The sequence below is a fragment of the Mizuhopecten yessoensis genome, unplaced genomic scaffold (genome assembly GCF_002113885.1).
Source record: "Mizuhopecten yessoensis strain PY_sf001 unplaced genomic scaffold, ASM211388v2 scaffold8937, whole genome shotgun sequence".
In the NCBI taxonomy this organism is placed as follows: domain Eukaryota; kingdom Metazoa; phylum Mollusca; class Bivalvia; order Pectinida; family Pectinidae; genus Mizuhopecten; species Mizuhopecten yessoensis.
In genome coordinates, this window is record NW_018407797.1 from 255830 (window position 1) to 279202 (window position 23373).

General features: G+C 37.1%; 1 protein-coding gene across 3 annotated transcripts; it reads right to left on the reverse strand.

Annotated features, from left to right (window-relative positions):
• Window positions 1-683: 683 nt before the first annotated feature.
• LOC110456910 (src substrate cortactin-like) lies at window positions 684-23111 on the reverse strand. 3 transcript variants are annotated; one of them, XM_021507953.1, is made up of 15 exons: window positions 22997-23111; window positions 22346-22457; window positions 21214-21287; window positions 19760-19889; window positions 18856-18966; window positions 17490-17544; window positions 14372-14482; window positions 13118-13228; window positions 12071-12181; window positions 10797-10907; window positions 8679-8845; window positions 8071-8137; window positions 5998-6146; window positions 5350-5715; window positions 684-4706 (listed from the first exon to the last, which is right to left on the reverse strand). In XM_021507953.1, the coding sequence occupies exons 2-15, from the start codon at window positions 22433-22435 to the stop codon at window positions 4626-4628; spliced, it is 1734 nt and encodes a 577-aa protein (XP_021363628.1). In that variant the 5' UTR covers window positions 22436-22457; window positions 22997-23111; the 3' UTR covers window positions 684-4625. The 3 variants fall into 3 exon arrangements, with proteins under 3 accessions (XP_021363628.1, XP_021363629.1, XP_021363630.1); XM_021507954.1 differs by lacking the exon at window positions 14372-14482; XM_021507955.1 differs by lacking the exon at window positions 13118-13228.
• Window positions 23112-23373: the final 262 nt, after the last annotated feature.

Consider the following 23373-nt stretch of genomic DNA (forward strand, 5'->3'; position numbering starts at 1 on the left):
AGACAAGCTGGCAGAAGGGGCACCGAGTTCATGGTCAGGAGGTCACAGAAGACAAGCTGGCAAAAAGGATAAGGGGTTCATGGTTAGAAGGGTACAGAAGGCATGCTGGCAAAAAGGGCACTGAGTTTATGGTCAGAAGGGCACAGAAGACAAACTGGCAGAAGAGGCACTCAGTTCATGGTCAGGAGGGCACAGAAAGGGCATGGCCAGAAGGGCACTGAGTTTGTGGTCAGGAGGTCATAGAAAGGGCATGGCCAGAAGGGGCACCGAGTTCATGGTCAGGAGGTCATAGAAGACAAGCTGGCAGAAGGGGCACTGAGTTCATGGTTAGGAAGGTACAGAAGACAAGCTGGCAGAAGGGGCACTAGCTTCATGGTCAGGTCATAGTAAGGGCATGGCCAGAAGGGGCACTGAGTTCATGGTCAGGAGGTCATAGAAAGGGCATGGCCAGAAGGGGCACTGAGTTCATGGTCAGGAGGTCATAGAAAGGACATGGCCAGAAGGGACGGGTGTCATTGCTAGGAGAGCACATAAGCAATATTGTAGTCAGGATGGCAGTCATGGTCAAGAGGTCAAACAAAGGTCATGGCTGGAGGTCACAAACTATGTTACAACAAACTCAAGGACACTATCCTGATCATTACAAGAGAATAACTTACACAACACAAAACAGCTTTCATATGTTAATTTGATATTTTTAATATTAATATTTTTTCAATAGTTTTCATAATTGCAGATATTTCCTGTACACTGTCCAATAATACAATAGGATGCCTTTCCATTTTACACGGGGGGAACATACAAAAATAGTACCATGTATGTAGTCGATATATACACGTATATATATAGTAAGTAAAAATTCTTCCATGCCTTCATATAATGCATACATACGTTCATCAGAATTACTTCACACATCATTCCGGGGGCAAAGTCTATCACATTTCACCCGATAACCTTGCTCAAATCAATGTTTTTTTTACATGATTAAAAAAATGGTAACATTTTCAGAAAAAAGAGAGACAAATTTCAATGTTACATGTATAAAGTCAATATACATGTACAGTTATATACACATGTATAAAGTCAATATACATGTACAGTTATATACACATGTATATAATTTACTTCAGTATAACATACACTTAATTGTTATCAGTATATACTTGTGTACCTCCACTGGTGTCATTAACTAACTGGTCACATATTTACTCATTCACCCCTGAAATTTCATAATGAACTATTCCAACCTTTGATTGGAAGAGCTGAATTTTGTCTTCATGGGTGAATAAGTTAATTACTCTTCATTTCACAAGGCTATCATTGTGGAACTCTTCCTCAAGGGATATCTGTTAAGAGGGAGATAACTCCCACTCAATAGGAGGCTAGCTCACTCTCTCTCTCTCTTGGAATTAAATGTTGAAGCAGATAAATTGTTGTTTGAATGTCCAAGCGAGTTCCCCAATCCTATATTGTTTCACTACATCACAAAGTGGAACATCTAAATGGCTACACTGTCACAGGAAACTACCACAGGGACTTGATAATTTGCTACAGCTTATGTTATTGTATTTGATCATTGGGGGTGGCATTTTTACCAAAAGTTGACCTAAACCCCTGAAACATGTCAAATTACTCTCAACACATTAGTTTAGGTTAAAATATAGCTGTAACAAATTCTTAAGTCCGTGTGAAAATTACCACTTAGTTTTCAAACATCACATGTTGAATCAATAGACAATAGACAGTAACATACAGACTTTATAGAGCTCACTCTTCAATATATTATCTTCCAATCTACTTTACAAATGTAATAATTATGCTTAGGGGTGCTAATTGAATATCCATGTCCCTAGGTGACATTTGTAACATTTTGTTTTTTTATTTTTTTATTGGCAATACTGACCATATTTTCTGTAACAATAATTTAGATATGTTGAGTTTTCGTCTGCACAGACTACCCATACAAAGCCTATTCAATATTAAAAGCAGTTGTTTTGTTTTATTGATTAGTGAAGAGACATAATATTTGTGTTGGTCAGTATTTGGTAAAATTTATCATAACTTTCAAAATAATTGTAGAAATTCTTAGAAAAAGAAATTACTTGAACGTGATTCATGGAATTTTACATAGATGTCACATTGGCACATTAAAACAACTTACATTCAAACCAGCAGGTATCCATTCATTCATAAATGTTAGCATCAGGTTGCCATGGTGAATTACTGCAGGTAGACAGCAACCAACACATAACCGGACTCATAATGTCAGGAAAAGGGATATATACAGGAAACTGAAATAACCTTTGTTGGTAATTCAACTGAATTGCAATAGATATATTAGATATGTTTGTCTTTAAACCACACATGGGCTGAATGCTTAATGAATTTGGTAGTCATAGTTTTAAATCAAGTCTTACATTTAACCAACGATAGTAAAATGCAGATTTATATATTACAGCAGGTTTGGTACAGAATGACAATTTGCAATTTAAAAAATATTTTTGTGATGATTTACAAAATGATTTATTTTAATATATGAAATATTCTTAGCAGCACATACATATATTATAAATTAAGAAAAAATCTGTATTATACAGGTTTCAATATATATGAGAGGCAGCATTTTCAACATTATGGTTGTGTCTCAGACAGACAAAATTTGAGGATCTTTTTAACAGTACCAGATGTTGTCAATGTTATTATTACAAATAATTCTTTTAAAAAAGCCATAAAATTAAAATGACATGGAATATGCATTACTTAATTTTGCAAATAACAAATTGGTGTAAAATAACTGGAAGACCTATTTTGTTCTAGCTTATTCATCAATGTTGAATTTCAATGTAATTTTGTTACTTCAGAATGTTAAAATAAAATTGTTTCACCTCCGACATGTAAATATCTACAAGACATTATGAAATTCTTTCTAATTTAATCCCCAAACATATTGACTGCATATTTTTTGTTTTTAGAGTATGCAGATTATAAATCAATGATCTTCTGTAATGGTTCACAACGGCGGTATAGTGTGACAGTACACCGTCCAAGCTCAACAATGACGGTATAGTGTGACAGTACACTGTCCAAGCTCCACAGCGACAGTATAGTCGACAGTACACCGTCCAAGCTCCACAACGACGGTATAGTGTGACAGTACACTGTCCAAGCTCCACAACGACGGTATAGTGCGACAGTACCCTGTCCAAGCACCCCACAACGGTATAGTGCGACAGTACACGGTCCGAGCTCCACAACGACGGTATAGTGCAACAGTACCCCGTCCAAGCTCCACACCGACAGTATAGTGCGTCAGCTCCACAACGACGGTATAGTGCGACAGTACACTGTCCAAGCACCACACAACGGTATAGTGCGACAGTACACGGTCCAAGCTCCACAACGACGGTATAGTGCAACAGTACACCGTCCAAGCTCAACAACGACGGTATAGTGCGACAGTACACCATCCAAGCTCAACAACGACGGTATAGTGCGACAATACACCGTCCAAGCTCCACACCGACAGTATAGTGCGACAGCTCCACAAAGACGGTATAGTGCAACAGTACACCGTCCAAGCTCCAAAACGACAGTATAGTGCGACAGTACACCGTCCAAACTCCACACCGACAGTATAGTGCAAAAGTACACCGTCCAAGCTCCACAACGACGGTATAGTGCGACAGTACACGGTCCAAGCGCCACAACGACGGTATAGTGCGACAGTACCCCGTCCAAGCTCCACAACGACGGTATAGTGTGACAGTACACTGTCCAAGCTCCACAACGACGGTATGGTGCGACAATACACCGTCCAAGCTCCACAACGACGGTATAGGGCGACAGTACACCGTCCAAGCTCCAAACCGACAGTATAGTGCGACAGTACACCGTCCAAGCTCAACAACGACGGTATAGTGCGACAATACACCGTCCAAGCTCCACACCGACAGTATAGTGCGACAGTACACCGTCCAAGCACCACAACGACGGTATAGTGCGACAGTACACCGTCCAAGCTCCACACCGACAGTATAGTGTGACAATACACTGTCCAAGCTCCACAACGACGGTATAGTGCGACAATACACCGTCCAAGCTCCACAACGACGGTATAGTGCGACAGTACACTGTACAAGCTCCACAATGACGGTATAGTTCGACAGTACACTGTCCAAGCTCAACAACGACGGTATAGTGCGACAATACACCGTCCAAGCTCCACACCGACAGTATAGTGCGACAGTACACTGTCCAAGCTCCACAACGACGGTATAGTTCGACAGTACACTGTCCAAGCTCCACAACGACGGTATAGTGCAACAGTACACCGTCCAAGCACCACAACGACGGTATAGTGCGACAGTACACCGTCCAAGCTCCACAACGACGGTATAGTGCGACAATACAGCGTCCAAGCTCCACAATGACGGTATAGTGTGACAGTTCACCGTCCAAGCTAACACAATTTACTCACACATCACATCACCAATGTTGTCAAACACATGTTATTTTGTTGGAAGATGCTGTTCTTATACATATTTTGACAAGATGGATAGCTTGTCTGTTATGTAATATATGAATCTGGTACGATTGTTCTTCAGGTAGCGAAAGGCACAATCAGTCTATTGCTGTAACTCCACATAATTTGCAGGGAACAGTCCAGTCATCCCATGGCACTTCCCCTTCCACCAGCCATCATCAATCTGGAAAAAAGAGCAAACATATAGAATACAATATATAAGCATTCCGGTATAGAAAAATGAACTTTTGTTTGTATGTAAAGAAAAAGCTAAAGAATTTTTTATCTATTTAGCAGCGCTATTAACAAATGTCTGAATGATATCTTTCTTTGATAACAGTTGAGTTGATTTTAATCCCTTCACCCCATTGTTATGAACTATCTCGCAGTCAAATGTAACTGGGGACGTAAATTAAGTCAAGCATCTCATCAACATCTGTGTAAGCTAAATGTTCTGCATCGCTGTTGCGTGGTAAAACACCTATGGAACAAACAGAGGTCATGTTGGTGTGAATTGTTCTCAGGTGTAAATCATGAAGGTAAGCTCATTGTATGTTATGACAATATTGTAGAACAGACCTCTTGTTCCATTAAGTGGTTAAGTACAGCCTACCAATAAAATATGTGAAGCAGTGTGACACTGCTTTCAGGGGCCGCATATGTTCTAAAAATATGGCTATGGCGTTACCAGAGTTTGGCATTACAAAAACATTCAATTGTAGGGAAACGTGTTTCGATAAAATGATGGTCTAATGAAAGAACAGTCCTCCTAAATGATGGTTCAAATCACTGCTGTAGAACAAAAACCAGGCAGTTTCTCCACTTACCATTTCAATATTTGTAATAATATCATCAGGGTCAAAGTTCAATTCATCATCATCCGTAGCTTGGTAGTCGTACAACGCCACTGCTGTCTTGCCTTTATCTGCTGTTGCGTATTGGTCCTCCTCAAACTGTTCATATTGGTCCTCCTCTACTGGTTCAGAAGGTGCAGGTCGAGGTTCAGGTTCTGGTTCAGGTTCAGGTTCAGGTTCAGCCTTCGGTGTATATGTCACATCACCATATTCATCATCGGGTTCAAAACTTTCAACACTAGTCTGAGGTTTGGGTTGTTCACGTTCTGGTTCTGGTTCAGGTTCTGCTTCAGGTTCAGCTGTCTGTTCGGCCTCCCAACGCTCTCTATTACGACGCTCCTGAAGCAAATAATAATAAATGTTTGGTTTCAAAACCCTATAACAGCCATGAATGAGATTAAATTGGGTGAGCCTATTAATATAGGTAATTATATATGTAACAAATTACTCAGAATAAATGGAACAGATCGTTATGGATATTCAAAAGAACATCAATAAACTTACATCTAAAAGATTTTCAATAGATTATTGAGGCTTTCATATTTCATTAAGCTTCATTACTTATATTATGTCAAGGCGGGTAGGAAGTCTGGGTATTTATCTCATGTAAAACCATTTTACCTCTTCCTGTTTTTTTTGTTCTGCTTTTTCTCTTTCCTCAACTTTTTTCCGTCTTTCCTTCTCTTCATCTGCTCTTTTTCTGGCCTCTTCTTCATTTGATTTCGCTAAGTTTTCAAATCTGTTTCTCAAATTCTTTGCTCCATCTGAACCTGAATACACAAAATTGATCACACACTTGAATAACGACTTTTGTAGAACATGCCTTGTTACATAACAGCCATTTCGTTAGAGTATACACCACTGAAGAGGAGTGTTACGTTTCGAGTATACATGTATATTGTGGTACTTGGTCCTAGCACAACTTGTTTTAATTTCTAGAGATCGTTTAACCATGGAAAATCATTAACAACTGTCTCTACCACAGCCAGAGTTGCAGAACGGGTGTCTACTGTACCAAAAGTGAGTGAGTTGTATAGATGCCGTACGGGGGTCTATTGTACCAAAAGTGAGTGAGTTGTATAGATGCAGTACAGGGGGTCTATTGTACCAAAAGTGAGTGAGTTGTATAGATGCAGTACGGGGGGGTCTATTGTAGCAAAAGTGTGTGAGTTGTATAGATGCAGTACGGGGGTCTATTGTACCAAAAGTGTGTGAGTTGTATAGATGCAGTACGGGGGTCTATTGTACCAAAAGTGTGTGAGTTGTATAGATGCAGTACGGGGGTCTATTGTACCAAAAGTGTGTGAGTTGTATAGATGCAGTACGAGGGTCTATGTACCAAAAGTGTGTGAGTTGTATAGATGCAGTAAGGGGGCCTATTATACCAAAAGTGTGTGAGTTGTATAGATGCAGTACGGGGGTCTATTGTACCAAAAGTGAGTGAGTTGTATAGATGCATTAAGCGGGTCAATTGTACCAAAAGTGTGTGAGTTGTATCGATGCAGTACGCGGGTCTATTGTACCAAAAGTGAGTGAGTTGTATACATGCAGTACGGGGGTTTATTGTACCAAAAGTGAGTGAGTTATATAGATGCAGTACGGGGGCCTATTGTACCAAAAGCGTGTGAGTTGTATAGCTGCAGTACGGGGGTCAATTGTGCCAAAAGTGTGTGAGTTGTATAGACGCATTAAGCGGGTCAATTGTACCAAAAGTGAGTGAGTTATATAGATGCATTAAGCGGGTAAATTGTCACAACAGTGTGTGAGTTGTAGAGATGATGTACGGGGGTCTATTGGACCAAAAGTGTGTGAGTTGTATCGATACAGTACGCGGGTCTAGTGTACCAAAAGTGTGTTAGTTGTATAGATGCAGTACGGGGGTCTATTGTACCAAAAGTGTGTGAGTTGTATAGATGCCGTCTTTCTGGTTAAAACTCTCCTTAGTTTGAAAATAACCACATTTGTTTGAAAGGTTAAAGTCAGACTAAAACTGACCAGAGATTTACTGTAGCCTTTAATGGAACAAAATTTTAAGTTATAATGAGTTAGCTTGTAGTTTAAAAAAAGTAAAAGTAAAACCAGGAAGCTTGCAGCCTTAAGAAGCAGAAAAATATGAAGGACAATTTTCTTTTGATATTTTCAATGTATTTAGATTAAACTAGAACATTAACAGATCAGCAAGAGCCCCGCCAAGTGCCTGATCATAAGTCTCCCCCACCCCCATCAACCCCCGAGCTTTTTTGAGTAACAAAGACCTTGACCTAAGCAACTTTTTAAACACCTTTTACTTATAAACATATCACAGTATATAATCGTTTCAAATTTTCAAAAGATTTGGATTCCAAGACTCATTCATGGTCTATTTTTAGCTACAGTGACCTTGACCTCAGAAACTTTTTAACTTGTAATGTATATAAACATATCACTGTATATTACCATGTCAAATTTCCAAAAGTTTAGCCTTTTGCGTTACAGTAACCTTGACCTTAAACACTTTTTATCCCCTAATACATATCTACATTATTTTCCATTATCTGATTACCGGTACGTCAAATTAAAAAAACAAATCTTTTGAATTCTGAGATAATCTCCGGCAACGAAAGTGTTTGCAAACAGACAGCCAGAAGGACAGACAAACACTGTGGTTACTGTAGGGACATCTCCAATGCGGGGCCCAAATGATCAATTACTTACTGGAATTTGCTTGTGTTTTCTGGTAGGAAGTTGAAGCTCCAGCCATGTCATCAAAGGAACCAGCAGACTGAAATATGTCAATGTAGACTCTATTTAAATATACACACATGTTTATGTACTTGCCAGGAATCCCTACAGTTCATACCCATTTCTAAATTCTAAAAGTAACAGATTTCAATGCATTTTCCTCATTGCTCAAATTTAATTAAGTCCTACTGTGAAATAATATATATTTGTGGGCCCAGATTTCATGGTTTCCTAAAAGAAATCTTTGTGTATATGAATTCGTGTTTTACAAGTTTCCACCCAATGGGAAAATAGCTTCATGTCAAACTTGTAATTACTTCATGGAACTATGAATTTGTGGATGAAGATTACCCAAGAATTCAACGAAATTACAAACCCCACGAAAATGAGTGATTTCACAGTAACTAGGAATAGCTTTAGACAATGGTTTTATACACAATATTTTTATATCAAATAAATGTTTTTGTAAGACTTTTGAGACATTTTTATGATTTGCCATTAGATTTATCAGATTTATCCCCCATTAACACTTTAAAAGGTTGGTAACTATTTTATCTGATGTGTTGTTTGCTATAATGTACCGCATCCTGGTTTTCTGTATCTACACCAAATTTCCCCCCGAAGCCCTTCTTCATGTCTGTCTGGGACTCGTGTAGTTCCGTCTTGCCCATCTGACTGTAACCACCCGCAGAGGCATCTTGTCTGTCCTTCTGTACCCCATATTTACCACCGAAACCTTGTGAGTAATCTAAAACAACAAAGTAACATAACTGTATATCAGGGAAATCTATGAGTACATGTATAGTACATTTATATAAGTTTTGCACATATTACAGAATACATATGAAATTATTCATTATGAAATCTAACTAACTGAGGTCCAGATTTCTTTCTCAAAGTTGATTTTTGATACCAAGGCATTTTATTGACGCAATATCAGACAAGAATGTTACGAGAATGCAAAAAATATTTTCATGTACAGATTTAGAGAATGAAATTTTTACAGTGTTTGTCATGAAATATATGAATTTCCTAAATTAAAAAAAATAAAATAAAAACTGAAACAAAAGGGAATTACAATTGTTCCTATATATGTATAATGCTGATCGATCGGTTTTCTGTTAGTTGTAACCATGGTGACATTCATACAGCATTTATTACAACTACAGGTGAAAATGACATTTACACAACAACCATTAACAAATATTTTCATTTGTCTTCAGACACCTGTTTAAAATCTCTATGCATACAAATCGTTATATGAATCTCAATACATGTACCCAGTAATAATATTTTTGAAAACATTCCGTATGAAGTTTTTTCACATTTTTATCATGGAGCAAATCTGGCTTTCTACAATCTGGTCCTGAGTCTTACTCCTCGAAAGTGTTATCAGTTAATTTGATCAAACCTAAATATCACTCCTACTAGATCAGGAACTCTTTAGGAATAGAGATAATATGGAACTCTTTTAAAATGGAGGTAATAAGGTAGGTTGTACCCTTAACCTGATACTGGGAGATCATGAAAGGGTAACGAGATACAAGCATCTCTTTGTATGAATATGAATATCTCATCTACACACTTGATAAATTAACGTACACTAGAATCTCGAAAAAGATTCTAAAAGTTTCTGTAAACATGTGAAAACTTCTTGTAAAGATGACAAGGATATAATGTGATTAACTATGGAATAACATAGGTTAATATTTGTAGAGTGTAACAAAATATTGATACTTGCAAGACTACAAATATTGAAATAATTTATCATAAGATTTAAACATATATATATGAATCCAGAGAGTAAACATTATATCTTAAGAGGTATAAATTTAGGTTGTTGTCCGCCGTTCCGGGGAATGTTGCATAACATGCTATACTGTATGGTGACAATAAGGTTATAAGTTGTTCTAGCGTCCTTAAATGACCTTAGATGTTAATAGGACGTTAAACAAAATAAAACCAAACTGGTTTTAAAGATAGGTATGCTGTACAGTGCGACTTCCTACCGTTCTGCTCATCTGTCCAGTCACTGTCCATAGACATCTCTTTTTCTGTCAAGAACAGTCCGAGTCGTTTTAATACTGATAGCAATTTTTACCAGAATTTTCACTCCAGGTAGAAAGTTTTAAAATTCCTACTTTTTTATGTCAAATATTAGCACCAATCTATAAATATCTTGTTTTTTGCAAGATATAGAGAATGTACCTTTTTTATAATTTTTATGAGAAGTGCTTCAGCAAGTTTTATAAAGTCAGACAACATAAGAATGAGATAAACATTAATTTTTATCATAAATGAAAAGTGATACTTTTAACCCTTTCACCACTGTAGACCATAATCATGGACTCATCCAGATCAATGCATGGTAGAGTCTACTAAAGTTACATAGGGGTGAAAGGGTTAAGAAAAAAAATTGAATGCACAGGATAATTCTCATGATTTTTGCCTCGCATTGAATTCATGACATCACTGTATTTTTCTGTAAGACATCACAATGGATAATTATAAACTTGTAACATATTGACAAATAAGGGGGAGTGTTATGAAACTGCATACTTTACTAAAAATATGATAAATCTGTTAGAAGGGATGATATTGAAATAAGCAGGTGACATAACATGGCTGTTGAGTTTAATGAATTTGGGTCATCACGATAATGTCACTGGAATATTAATCTCATTTATCGTGGAGCTCACCTTTCTGTGAATCATGCTTCTCCAGTTTCTCCTTGTGTTCCCATCCGACGGCCGACTTGTCCATGTTATCCTTCTGTACGCCATACTTTCCTCCAAATCCCTTGGAGTAATCTAAATTAAAACATCTCAATCAGGTATACAGATTAATGCAAGAAAATTATCCCCTTGCAATGAAAGTTCGAGGGTATATAAGATTCTTCTCATACTTATGTTTCAGCCTGTACTTATGTAAGTTATGTACGCATGTTACACTCTTTGTCGATGCTCTAGTGACTTTGTTTCTCAATGGAATTTCATGAAACTTGATACAAGTGTTTGGTAAGGCAATGCCTTGAACAAGTTTCGGATTTCTCCGTTAAAGGTCAAGGTCACTGTAACTATTTTTTACATAAAGTCATGAAACTTGATACAAGTGTTTGGTATGACAACACCGTGAACAAGTTCGTGTTTTGGGTTACTGCTTTAAAAGTGTGAATGTGTTATATACTTTCTTACATTGAAATAAGATCTGCATCATTTCAAGAGTTGTTAGCTGACATGCTATAAAAAATGTAGGAGAAAATCTTCAGACAAAAAATCAAATACTGAAATGAACAAATAACTTTTGGAAAATTTTTTGAATCTAAATTCTTTCCAGAGAGACACAACTTCATATCATGATTATGGTGTATACCATGTTTCAAAGAGATCAGTCGAATAATGTAGGAGGAGATCTCCGGACAAAAGTCAAATACTGAAATGAACAAAGGGCAAGAACTTTTGGAAAAATTGTCGAATCAAAATTCTTTTCAGGGAAACACAATTTCATATCATGATTATCATGTATACCAAGTTTCAAAGATATCGGTCGAAAAATGTAGGAGGAGATTGCCGGACATACCATTATACTACCGTCAAATTTGACGGTCGTATAAAAATTGTTGAATTTGCACATTCTTAGTATATATGTGGATACTGTAAATTACAAAATTTGTGCAAATATTTGTTTCTGTGAGTGTTTATTTTCACAAATACTTCAATGAATAATAAGTTTCAAGAGCTCTGGTTTCTCCTAATTAAAAGGTACATGTTCTCAAGATATTTGAATTTACAATTGATCCTCTGTGAAATGGTGCAGAATTGTATTGCTTGAGAATTATACCAATAAGTGATTTACATCAGATTATATTTTTGTGAAGAGGTCCAAGACGTTTTACAGATTTCTTTGTGTGGAACTCTCCTGAAAAGGAGGAATATATCATCATTAAATAGAATGTCTTTAATAATCTTTTTACCTTTTTGGGACTCATGTTTTTCTAATCTCTCTTGGTGTTCATAGCCCACAGCCGATTTGTCCATATTATCTTTTTGTACTCCATATTTTCCTCCAAAACCTTTGGAATGATCTACAATATAACGAATAAGGATTTAGCGTATACTTACCAACAGATATCAGAGGGCACACAAGAGAACTGTAATTACTAATATAAATTAGTAACATAGATCTACCAAAGTTTTCCATTTCCTCAAAATGACAAAATAGGAATTCTAACTATATAATCTTTATTTACATTTTGTATGTTGTCAACAACAAACATAAGCTCTGTAGAGCTTTTATTACCATGCCACTTATGGAACAAATGGTGTTTCGCGGTGGATGAAAACCCACGTGGGGAAATCACCGTGCCATCGGAGGGATAAAAAATAACGCTATCAGACAACACACTCTTTTTTCCGCCACTGCTGGAGATTGAACCGAAACTCTTGGGAGAATAAGAGGTCTGAAACTCACGCTTGATTGCACACAATAGTAATGACTGTGCGTGTTAGCAATCAAGGCTGCCGAGGCACCCAGCAAGTGTAATTGAGACAATGTTTATGTTCAATCATAGAGTTTCCTCTTGTCCCGTAGTTTAGAGGTATAAAATTAATTGCTGGCTGTCAGTGCACCGGTGCTGGCCATAGAATTAATTGTCTTATGTCAGATAAGGCTTAGTATATGACCTGTCGGGGTATGCTGAACTGCATTTCATGTCTATTTGCACCTGATAACGATGTGATATGATATTACACTGTATCCATGTTATTTGTCAGTCCCAGATCAGTCCTTTGAGCTAGGCACACATCTATGTTAACCCTTGAGGACTAATACAACATTTAACACAACGATTGGTGTTTATTATTTGTATCCGAGAGACTTGGAGGGTAACAGTCAGGTTTAACCTAACTTTTTACTTGTTTGTGACATATTTGTCGAACTGATTCTTATTTGTGACTGATTTTTGCCTTTTTCTCCAGTTTACCTAACTGTAACCTTTTTCTCCAGTTTGCACAACTCTCACCTGTTTGTGACTCATGTTTGCCTAAATTTTCCTTGTGGTCATATCCTACAGCTGATTTGTCCATGTTTTCCTTCTGAACACCATACTTTCCTCCAAATCCTTTGGAATGATCTGAAAATGGAGGAAACATATACAATAGGTTAAGGTAAAAATATACACATTACCGTAAAAATGGAAAATTTTGCAGTGTGGAAATGTAAGCATTTTTCGCGTTGGTAAATTAGCGCGAAAATATCCAGATGTAAATATTTATTCAGATCCTATAGATTAAAGATAAATAGAATAAATATATTTCAGAATAGATTGTCAATGCAAAAAATTTCCACACGCAACAAATTTAATTTTTACAATATATGAATCATCACAATGAATGCCAGGCTGATTTTAAATAAGCTTGAGGGTTCCATCCCTCTATAAAATTCATTTGGGCTAATCATTTTTGATTCCAAACATGCACTTTATGTCTGGGCAGCAATTTCAATATCATGCTGTCAATACAGTTAGTAGTGGTGGATAGTTTCTACTGTCAATAATGTTAGGAAAAACGTCTTCACATCAGATGTGCATCTGACAATGTATTCCTAATGGGACACATGTAAACATGTCACTTCCTAACAAACTTCTCCGCCTGTGACAAAGCTAAATATGTGCATGTCTGTGTATTACTAGACTGTCTCTAGAATATTGAATTATAAAGAAAAAAATTAACTCTAATAATTTTGATCGCTTGGATGTCTGATCTTAAGTTCTAAACTAGGGGGAGATAAGCTAGTTGTAAAATGCAGTTGAGAAATTCTTCACAAAAACTGAGGGGCTGGTAGCCAGTTTAGTTTATTACTTATTGTAAAACATTACCTGTTGATCAATGTCTGCCTAGTTTTATCTGTTGTATCTTGTTTTTGCCTAGTTTTGCCTGGTTGTGACCTGTTTTTGCTTCATTTCACTTATTTGTGACTTGTTCTTCCTATAGTTTTACCTGTTTGTGACTCACGTTTGCCTAGATTTACCTGATTGTCAGCTGCGTTTGCCTAATTTTGCCTATTTGTGACTTTTTTTGCCTAGTTTTACCTGTTTGTGACATGTTTTTACCTAGATTTACCTGTGTATGACTCATGTTTGCCTAGTTTCACCTGTTTGTGACTCATGTTTGCCTAGTTTCACCTGTTTGTGACTTGATTTTGCCTAGTTTCACCTGTTTGTGACTCATGTTTGCCTTGTTTTACCCGTTTGTTACTCATGTTTGCCTAGTTTTACCTGTTTGTGACTCATGTTGGCTGGCTTTTTCCTTGTGGTCGTATCCAACAGCTACTCGATCAACTCGATCTTTCTGTACTCCAAACTTCCCGCCAAACCCAGTGGAATGATCTACACACAGGAAGTACAATACACATTCCATAACATGTCACATGCATGTTAGTATCTACAGGTAAATGTAACATGAAGTTCACACAAACAAATCCATGCAGGTAAAAGTCATAAATGAGGGCACTAAATATGGATTTAAAATCTGCAAAGAAATTAAAAATCATCATGTTTTAGAATTAAATTGAAATATGAAATCTTTTTATATACCTACCATAAAGGTATACTTTCTAGCAGTAATATAAATTATCACACCAACATAAACAATTTCAAAAAGGAAAATGTAAAATTTGTCCTATTGTGCTTTACTAAAGACAACTTTAGTTTGTTTGGGTTTTATGTCCTATTAACAGATTTTTAAGGATGAGCCAGGTTGTGGTGGTGGTGGAGGGAAACCGAAGTACCCAGAGAAAAAAACACTGAGCTACTGCCAGTACCTGGCGACTGCCCCACTCATGGCCTCAAACTTGAGACCCATTGGTGGAGGGCTAGAGTTCGTAGATGGTCTGACCCCTTAACAGCTTGGCCAACACAGCCCCTTACCCAAGACAAAGTTTCAAGGAGCAATAGTAATTAATTCCCTTCATCAGGGTTGAAATGGAAGGATAACATGGATAAACATCTGATATGGTGAATAGTAGTTGTAGAATTTCATGTTTTATTCATAGTAACAGTGACCTGGCCCTGTGATCATGAAACAATATCAAGTCTAATATTGTCTTAAATTTTGACTGAACCAATCACAAAAAAACATCATGAAAAGTGATCATATGTGATTGGCTAAGGAAAAACTAAAGTCCAAGATTGTTTGATGATCCTCGGGTCTGGACCTTTTGTCTTCATATCTGAAACCATTTTGAGCAAGCACCTCTAAGTGAGTAAAATGTGTAAGAAGGTAGTGTACTTTGTTTAAATTTGTTTGGCTCATAGGAGCTTAAAATATTGCACAGATCTCATTTTATTTTTTTTATTTTGTTACAGTGATTGTGGCTTTTGACCTTCAGACTTGAAAAGCATTCCCAATCAGTCCCAAAAGTTGCCCTGCACAGCTAAGTACCAAGGGTATCCTTCATATAAAATTTGAGAAAGATCCCTCTGGAACTTCTTGAAAAAAACGATTAACAAGAATCGTTTAAGGACGGACGACGGCCCACGGACGCAGGGTGATTTGAATACCCCACCATCAGATGATGGTTGGCTAAAAATTGAACAAAAATGTTGTTTATTCGATCACTCTCAAAAGTTGCCCTGTACAGCTAAGGACCAAGGGGAACCTTCATATAAAATTTGAGAAAGATCCATCTGGTACTTCTTGAAAAATACGGATAACAAGAATCGTTTAAGGACGGACGCCGGACCACGGACGCAGGGGGATTTGAATAGCCCACCCTCAGATGATGGTGGGCTAAAAATTGAACAAAAATGCATGCTATTAATTTTCAAACATACACTTGGATTAATATCATTCACATTTTTCAATGAGTTACGTACAATTTAATCAGGTGAAAATGGAATATTTATATATATTTACCATGTCTTTGACGTGTAAACAAACTTACTTTCAATCTGTAACAGACGTTATCTAACAATGTGTGTCTAAAACAGATCACTTTAAAACTCCATCATTTACAAGGGATCTGACTGTTATTTGCTATATTTTAAATAAATTTAACGAACAATGTATTCCATGTATCCTTAGTAAGAAATTACTGTATGAAATTTTGGCACTGTAGTCTACAGAAAAACATATAATAATGTAGCTAGAGACGACCCTTGAGCAGTGTTACACACAGCTAGAGGTGACCCAGGCGATGTTACAAATGTTAGAGATGACCCTGGGGCAGTGTTACACACAGATAGAGGTGACCCTTGAGCAGTGTTACACACAGCTAGAGGTGACCCAGGCGATGTTACAAATGTTAGAGATGACCCTGGGGCAGTGTTACACACAGCTAAAGATGACCCTGGGGCAGTGTTACACACAGCTAGAGATGTCTCTGGGGCAATGTTACACACAGCTAGAGGTGACCCTGGGGCAGTGTTACACACAGATAGAGGTGACCCTTGAGCAGTGTTACACACAGCTAGAGGTGACCCAGGCAATGTTACCAATGTTAGAGATGACCCTGGGGCAGTGTTACATACAGCTAGAGATGACCCTGGGGCAGTGTTACACACAGCTAGAGGTGACCCAGGCAATGTTACAAATGTTAGAGATGACCCTGGGGCAGTGTTACATACAGCTAGAGATGACCCTGGGGCAGTGTTACACACAGCTAGAGATGACCCTGGGGCAATGTTACACACAGCTAGAGGTGACCCTGGGGCAATGTTACAAATGTTAGAGATGACCCTGGGGCAGTGTTACACCCAGCTAGAGGTGACCCAGGCAATGTTACAAATGTTAGAGATGACCCTGAGGCAGTGTTACACACAGCTAGAGGCGACCCTGGCAATGTTACAAATGTTAGAGATGACCCTGGTGCAGTGTTACACACAGCTAGAAGTGACCCTGGGACAGTGTTACACACAGCTAGAAGTGACCCTGGGGCCGTGGTACACACAGCTAGAGATGACCCTGGGGCAGTGTTTCACACAGCTAGAGGTGACCCTGGGGCAGTGTTACACACAGCTAGAGGCGACCCTGGCAATGTTACAAATGTTAGAGATGACCCTGGTGCAGTGTTACACACAGCTAGAAGTGACCCTGGGGCAGGGGTACACACAGCTAGAGATGACCCTGGGGCAGTGTTTCACACAGCTAGAGGTGACCCTGGGGCAGTGTTACACACAGCTAGAGATGACCCTGAGGCAGTGTTACACACAGCTAGAGGTGACCCTGGGGCAGTGTTACACACAGCTAGAGGTGACCCTGGGGCAGTGTTACACATAGCTAGAGGTGACCCAGGCAATGTTACAAATGCTTAGGATGACCCTGGGGCAGTGTTACACACAGCTAGAGATGACCCTGGGGCAGTAGTACTGTCATAATGAAGCAGTGTAATTGTACCTGTCTGTGATGCATGCTTCTCTGTTTTCCCTGTGTAATCATAGCCTAATGCGGACTGAAAAATACAAAATTAATTCATCAGTTGTATTTATAATATATAGTCAAAAGTCATGCTTTCCTGAAAAATACCCTTTGGAACAATTCCTAATTCCAAGCAAGGACTGTCTACAGTAAATATATAAGCAGCAAATATGTCAAGAGAAAATAAGTCAACAGGAAGCATCGATATCAGAATCAAGCTGGTTCATTTGTACTGAATATTACCTTAACAACTCTTTTTCTTAAGGTAATAGGATTGTGTCACCATTTATCAGTAGAATTTCTTCAAATTTTGTAGTTATATTGCTTTAAAGTAAAGAAAATTTTCTGCCACAAAAAAGATATAGGTTGTCAGAATTTTAAGGATTTTAAATGGAAATTTATGTAAAAAGGAGTGAATTTTGAAAACAAAATGAAAGACACAATATTTTCGCAAAATAATGTCAATAAAAATGATACTGACATATATTAGTATTGCATTAATGTATATCAATTTAATAAATGCTGAAATTGTGTAAAATTAATTCTCTATAGACGATATAAAAATTGACATTTTATAATAAAACCATATACACATAGTAATTGCAGGTAAGAGTTATCGTTCTTGAAAAACTTCACAGTAGTGAAATAGGCAGCCGGTTTCCTGAAGTACAGAAAAATTGACACATGTGACCCATTGATAAAAAACCCCTGAATTAATGCCTGGATTGCTTTGAAATACTTTAATATTGAGAGAACATACTGTTTTGTCAATAATAAACATACAATATTCATCAGTTTAATATTAAACATTAGAATTTGCGGAAATTGTGATACTGTCTCCCTACATTGGATTTTCAACAAGGAATGTACTTCCTGTTTCCATTTATCAATACACTCCAATGACCTTAATACATTTCCATATCCTGATGAAAGCGTAACATCATATGACACATTTTAAGACACCGATCAGCATTGTTTGGCACTTCAGTTCAATTCTTTTTCATCAATTGTACTTCCACCTTAACAATGATATCTTTAGTATAGGCTCATGTTGACATACAACACATATCAATACAAAACACATAGTGTGGGCACTGCAATATACTCCATAATAAGTTTCAGTGCCAAAACTACCCCTACAACTTGTCAAGTGGTAAGATCTCCGCACACTGCATAACATACATGTATTTACACAAACTATAATTGTAATGATCTGACAAGTATCTTTATATAAGTTCTTATAATGCTTAATTTCTTTTCTAAAAAAACATCTGTTCAGAAATTTAAAGCAGAAATTTCCCAATAAATGAGTTGAGGTTTGTGAGCTTTGTCTGGGCGTTCTTACCTGATCTTGCCGATCCTGCTGGACCCCAAACTTGCCGCCAAAGCCTTTTGCGTTATCCGCCACACTGCTATGCTGCTCTAGTTTAGCTATATATTCATTACCTACAGCAACCTGTTCCAATGAAATATTTCAATTTGAAATTTCATGTTAAAAATTTGGAGTCATTGGCTTGGAATGCATGCATTTGAAGAATAGTGCAGGACAGTGCTTTGCGTCATCGGGAGTAACTTGTGCTTTGTTCTCAAACCTTGTATATCAAATGTTGTGTATATTATATATTATTATGAGAACTATATAACCAATATATCCCAAATGTTATTTTCATTATAAAATTGTAAGATACTGTTAACTATTAAAAGTTTAAATCTCAAAGTTTTGTTTTTAAGAACTCCAGGCCCCGGGATCAAGAAACAATCTTAGACTTCAGTTTTTGCTTAACCAATCACATACAACGTCAATTTTCATGATGTTATCTATGATTGGCTAAGTCAAAACTTTAAACTTAAGATCATTTTGTGATTCTGGGGCCTGTTCAGGAAATTATATTGTTATATGTCAGGACTTGTTCACTCAAATTCATGCACATTTCATTTTACAAATTGATTTCAGCAAAATAGTATGCTTCGATGGTTTTTAGATGGTATGTACCAGCTAAGAGCAGAGTATGTCCTGGATGTTAATAACTTATCCTTACTTCACATCAGGGATGTTTAATACAGCATGAAGTAACAGGGGTTATTCAGGGGAGTTTGGGAAACAGAACCTGGGATGAAATTGGGAACTTTAAAGGGGTAGATTGGGAAAAAATTCAAACATTTTTTTCCAACTGAGCAAAAAAGTACCCTGATAAACCCATTAATAATGTCAGGATGAAGATGAATTATCATAATCAATCTTATGGTACCTTATCCATGCGGTCCTTCTGTACACCAAACTTGCCCCCATAACCATACGATGACTTGGGTCCTTTCTCAAACTCATCCTTCTTGATGTTTTTATCATCAATGGCAACATTTTTTCGGAGATCTTCCATTCTAAAATAGTAAAAGCAGAAACTAAAAATTATCTCATGCATAATATTATATTCTTCATTAAGAAATCAATAACCTCTTTTGCAGTTTGTTTATTTATATGTGTTTTAATCCTATCAACAGCTATGGTCATTTAAGGACGTGCCAGGTTTAGGTAGTGGAAGAAAGTCAGAATACCGGGAGAAAACCCCCCGACCAGCGACCAGTACCTGACGACTGCTCTACATAGACTTGATACCTGTGACCCAGTGTCGGAGAGCTAGTGGTCATAGACGGTCAGACGCCTGAACCACTCAGCCACTGCGACCAACTTTGTTGCAGTAACATTAAAATAATGTGCACAAAGGATTAGCTGTCATTTGCTGAGACTGATATGTGCAGTTGTGGTGGAGGATATCAGCTCTCTGAGCTAGATAACTAGATGTATTGTTTTTCTAGATGTCATGATATTTTTTTATCAATTATGCAATTTATACCTTGTTATGTTTATCTCTGAACATTGCAAATGTGTTTTTGTCTCTATTGTTGTTGCTTTTTTATAAAAAAAAGACATTGCACAAAGTTGGTTTCTGAATTGAGACTTAGAGATACATATGTACTACATGAATTTCATTTTAATATTTTCATAAACCTACCAACTTCAAATTAATTGTATTGTAATTTTTCTCAAACAAATGACGTTCAAATTTTATTTCTGAAAATGGTGTAAATCTCTTGCTTAAATTCTATTGCCAATGTTGAAAATAAACAATCACTTGAAGTATGGATCATAGAAATTGGTTAATTGTTTTGTGAGTAATTTTAAAAGAAAGTTATACCAGTTATCTTGTTCAGACAGCAATCTTATCATTCTGGTGAAGGAAAGATTTTAATAGTTTCATTGGCCTGATACAGTCTGTATCCAGCCACCAATAATCTGAGTTTTTATAATCCTGCCTATCTGTGTGAGACAAATTTTCATTTCTATCAAACTTCAAGCCATGTTTGTTGGGGACCTATATGGCTGGATTAAAATGGCATGACTGTGTATAGATATGTTTAAGTGTTGGAAAATATCCTTAGTTCTGTTAACAGTTCATAGTTGTCAAGTTCAGATCTTATCTGCGTATATAGCGGACCTATCATCGTGGCTATGGGCATACAGCATTTCCTAGATGACTTTAATCACCACATTAAGAATTCAATGAGGCCAGGTCAACTGTTTTTATATCATGACATCACAACTGTTTGGAAACATTTATCATTCCTATCTGAACTACAATAAGTTACATATATGCATGTATGACAAAATGCTGCACAAACAAGTTGTTTATAAAGAAGAATATACTTGATTGAAGCCTGGTGACCTGATCCTTCGATTGTCTTGGCCCCCCATCTTTGGTCAACCTCACTCACATCATTCTGCAAAAAGAGACCAAGCAATTAAAAGTAACATGTTTAAATAAAACAGAAAGTTTCCATATGAATCCAAGAGTATTAGATTGTACATTTCTATCATTCCTCCTCGATACACCAGGGGTTACGCTCACTTACACTCACTTATACCCTCTAGATCTGCATCCCTAGAATATGTCTTAACAAAATTGAAGGCTCAGTATGTGTCACCTTGTGGTTAAGACAAGAATACCAGTTTGATCCTTTGATGTACATCAAACAAATTTCGTGATAGTGTTATTAATAAACGGTAAAATTTACTGGCTTTGAAGTTTGGGGTCACTCCCCTGTGATCTTCGAAGGACAGGTATCAATCTAGCGATTGGTCAGGTGTTTTTACTTGAGACCAATCAAATAGCTGGCTGCATGCCTTCAATTTTGCTATGATGCACAATGTATTCCATGGGTGCAGAGATCGTTAGTGAGTGTAACTCCTGGAACATCAAGGATGGTCTATTATTGTGACTCAACTAAAGAGAATCCATTATCTATACATTATAATTCTTCAAAACTCTCGGACTCAACTAAACAGATTCTACAATTTCTAATTTTCCAAACACTCAAACCCAAGTAAAGAGATCCAAAATTGTGATAGTAGTTCTTCAAAACACAGGGATTCATCTACAAGATATTTCACAAATTCTAGTCTTTCAAAACACTCGGGACTCCAATAAAAGAGTATCCACAATTTCTACTACATCAAAGCACTTTGAATCAACTAGGAGAATCCACAATCTTTATATCAGGTTATCCTACAAAACAGTGCCTGCACCAAAAAATATTAATCTTTTCAAAAGTTTGGTCCCAGGAGTGCTACAATAATGATATTTAATATATGATACAAGTCATATTTCCAGATATTAGCAGTCCTTTGCAATTTTTTGTTTATCTGCTATAGAGACAACATCAACTTTAACACTGTGATCTAAAACTTATAACAAAATTGGAACCAGTCTTCAAATTTTACAATACAAAATTGCAACACAGTAAGGACCTGTCCCCCAATTCATTACATTACAACTTACAACGAAGTCGGGATCTGTCTCCCATTCATCATCTTCTTCTGCAGGAGGGGCATTTGATTTTACGTTGTGTCCAACACCTGACTTCCACATCTTGTGTCAGATTTCTATGTCACTGTAAAATAATAGGAACAATATCAACAGTTTAGAAATACAGGATACCGAAATTCATTGTATCATTAGATGTTTAGAGGATTAGATACACACTAACAATGAAAGCTGCAGTCACCTTTTAGTGTTAACATTTTGCTTCTATTTTCACTTTTATGAGATGAGTACATGTGCAGTGTACTATATATCAGTGGAATGGGGCGGGGGGAGGGGGGAGTCTCCTGACAGGAGCCTCCAGCTCTTCAGATTGTTATTTCTGCACGATATGGTCCGCTTTTAAATTCTTCCTGTGTTTGACTTTGTATACTTGTGTTTTTGGCAAGAATAGCACTGCTTCGACGATACCACTCTATGCTTACTTAATACGACTGTCGAACACAATTTTTAATATAATAATTCCTTGTTTACCAGCCGGCAAACTTGGAAATGAATCATCGATGATAAAATGCGTCGGTGAATCCAGAGTTAATGCAAAACGAATGCTTTTCACATTTCGTGAAGAAGCGTCTGTTTAAAATTATTTCGTTTTCGTTCAAGACTTACACTCAAAATATCCAACCTGTGTTTAAACCCCAATATTCAGTATTGTTTATCGGTTTGCTGTCTTCTTCCTTGTAGGCACACTTCGGACTTCCTACTTCCTGTCCTGTCACATGACTTTCTGCACTCATGATAGTTTCGTATTTTTCTACCGGAAGTAAATTGCTGAAATGAAAGTAATAAAGTTCCCGATTAGCAAAGGTATGAAATTAATTTTAACGTTTGCGCAAACTCTATTTTAAATTGGAACAGTTAGCACGATTTTAACTGTTGGACTTGTTGAATGTTATTGAGTTTACCCCACATTTTCTAGTCTGACAAGCATCGAAGTAGAAAATAAAGTGGAGATTTACAGATACAGGTTAGTTTTCTTCACAGGG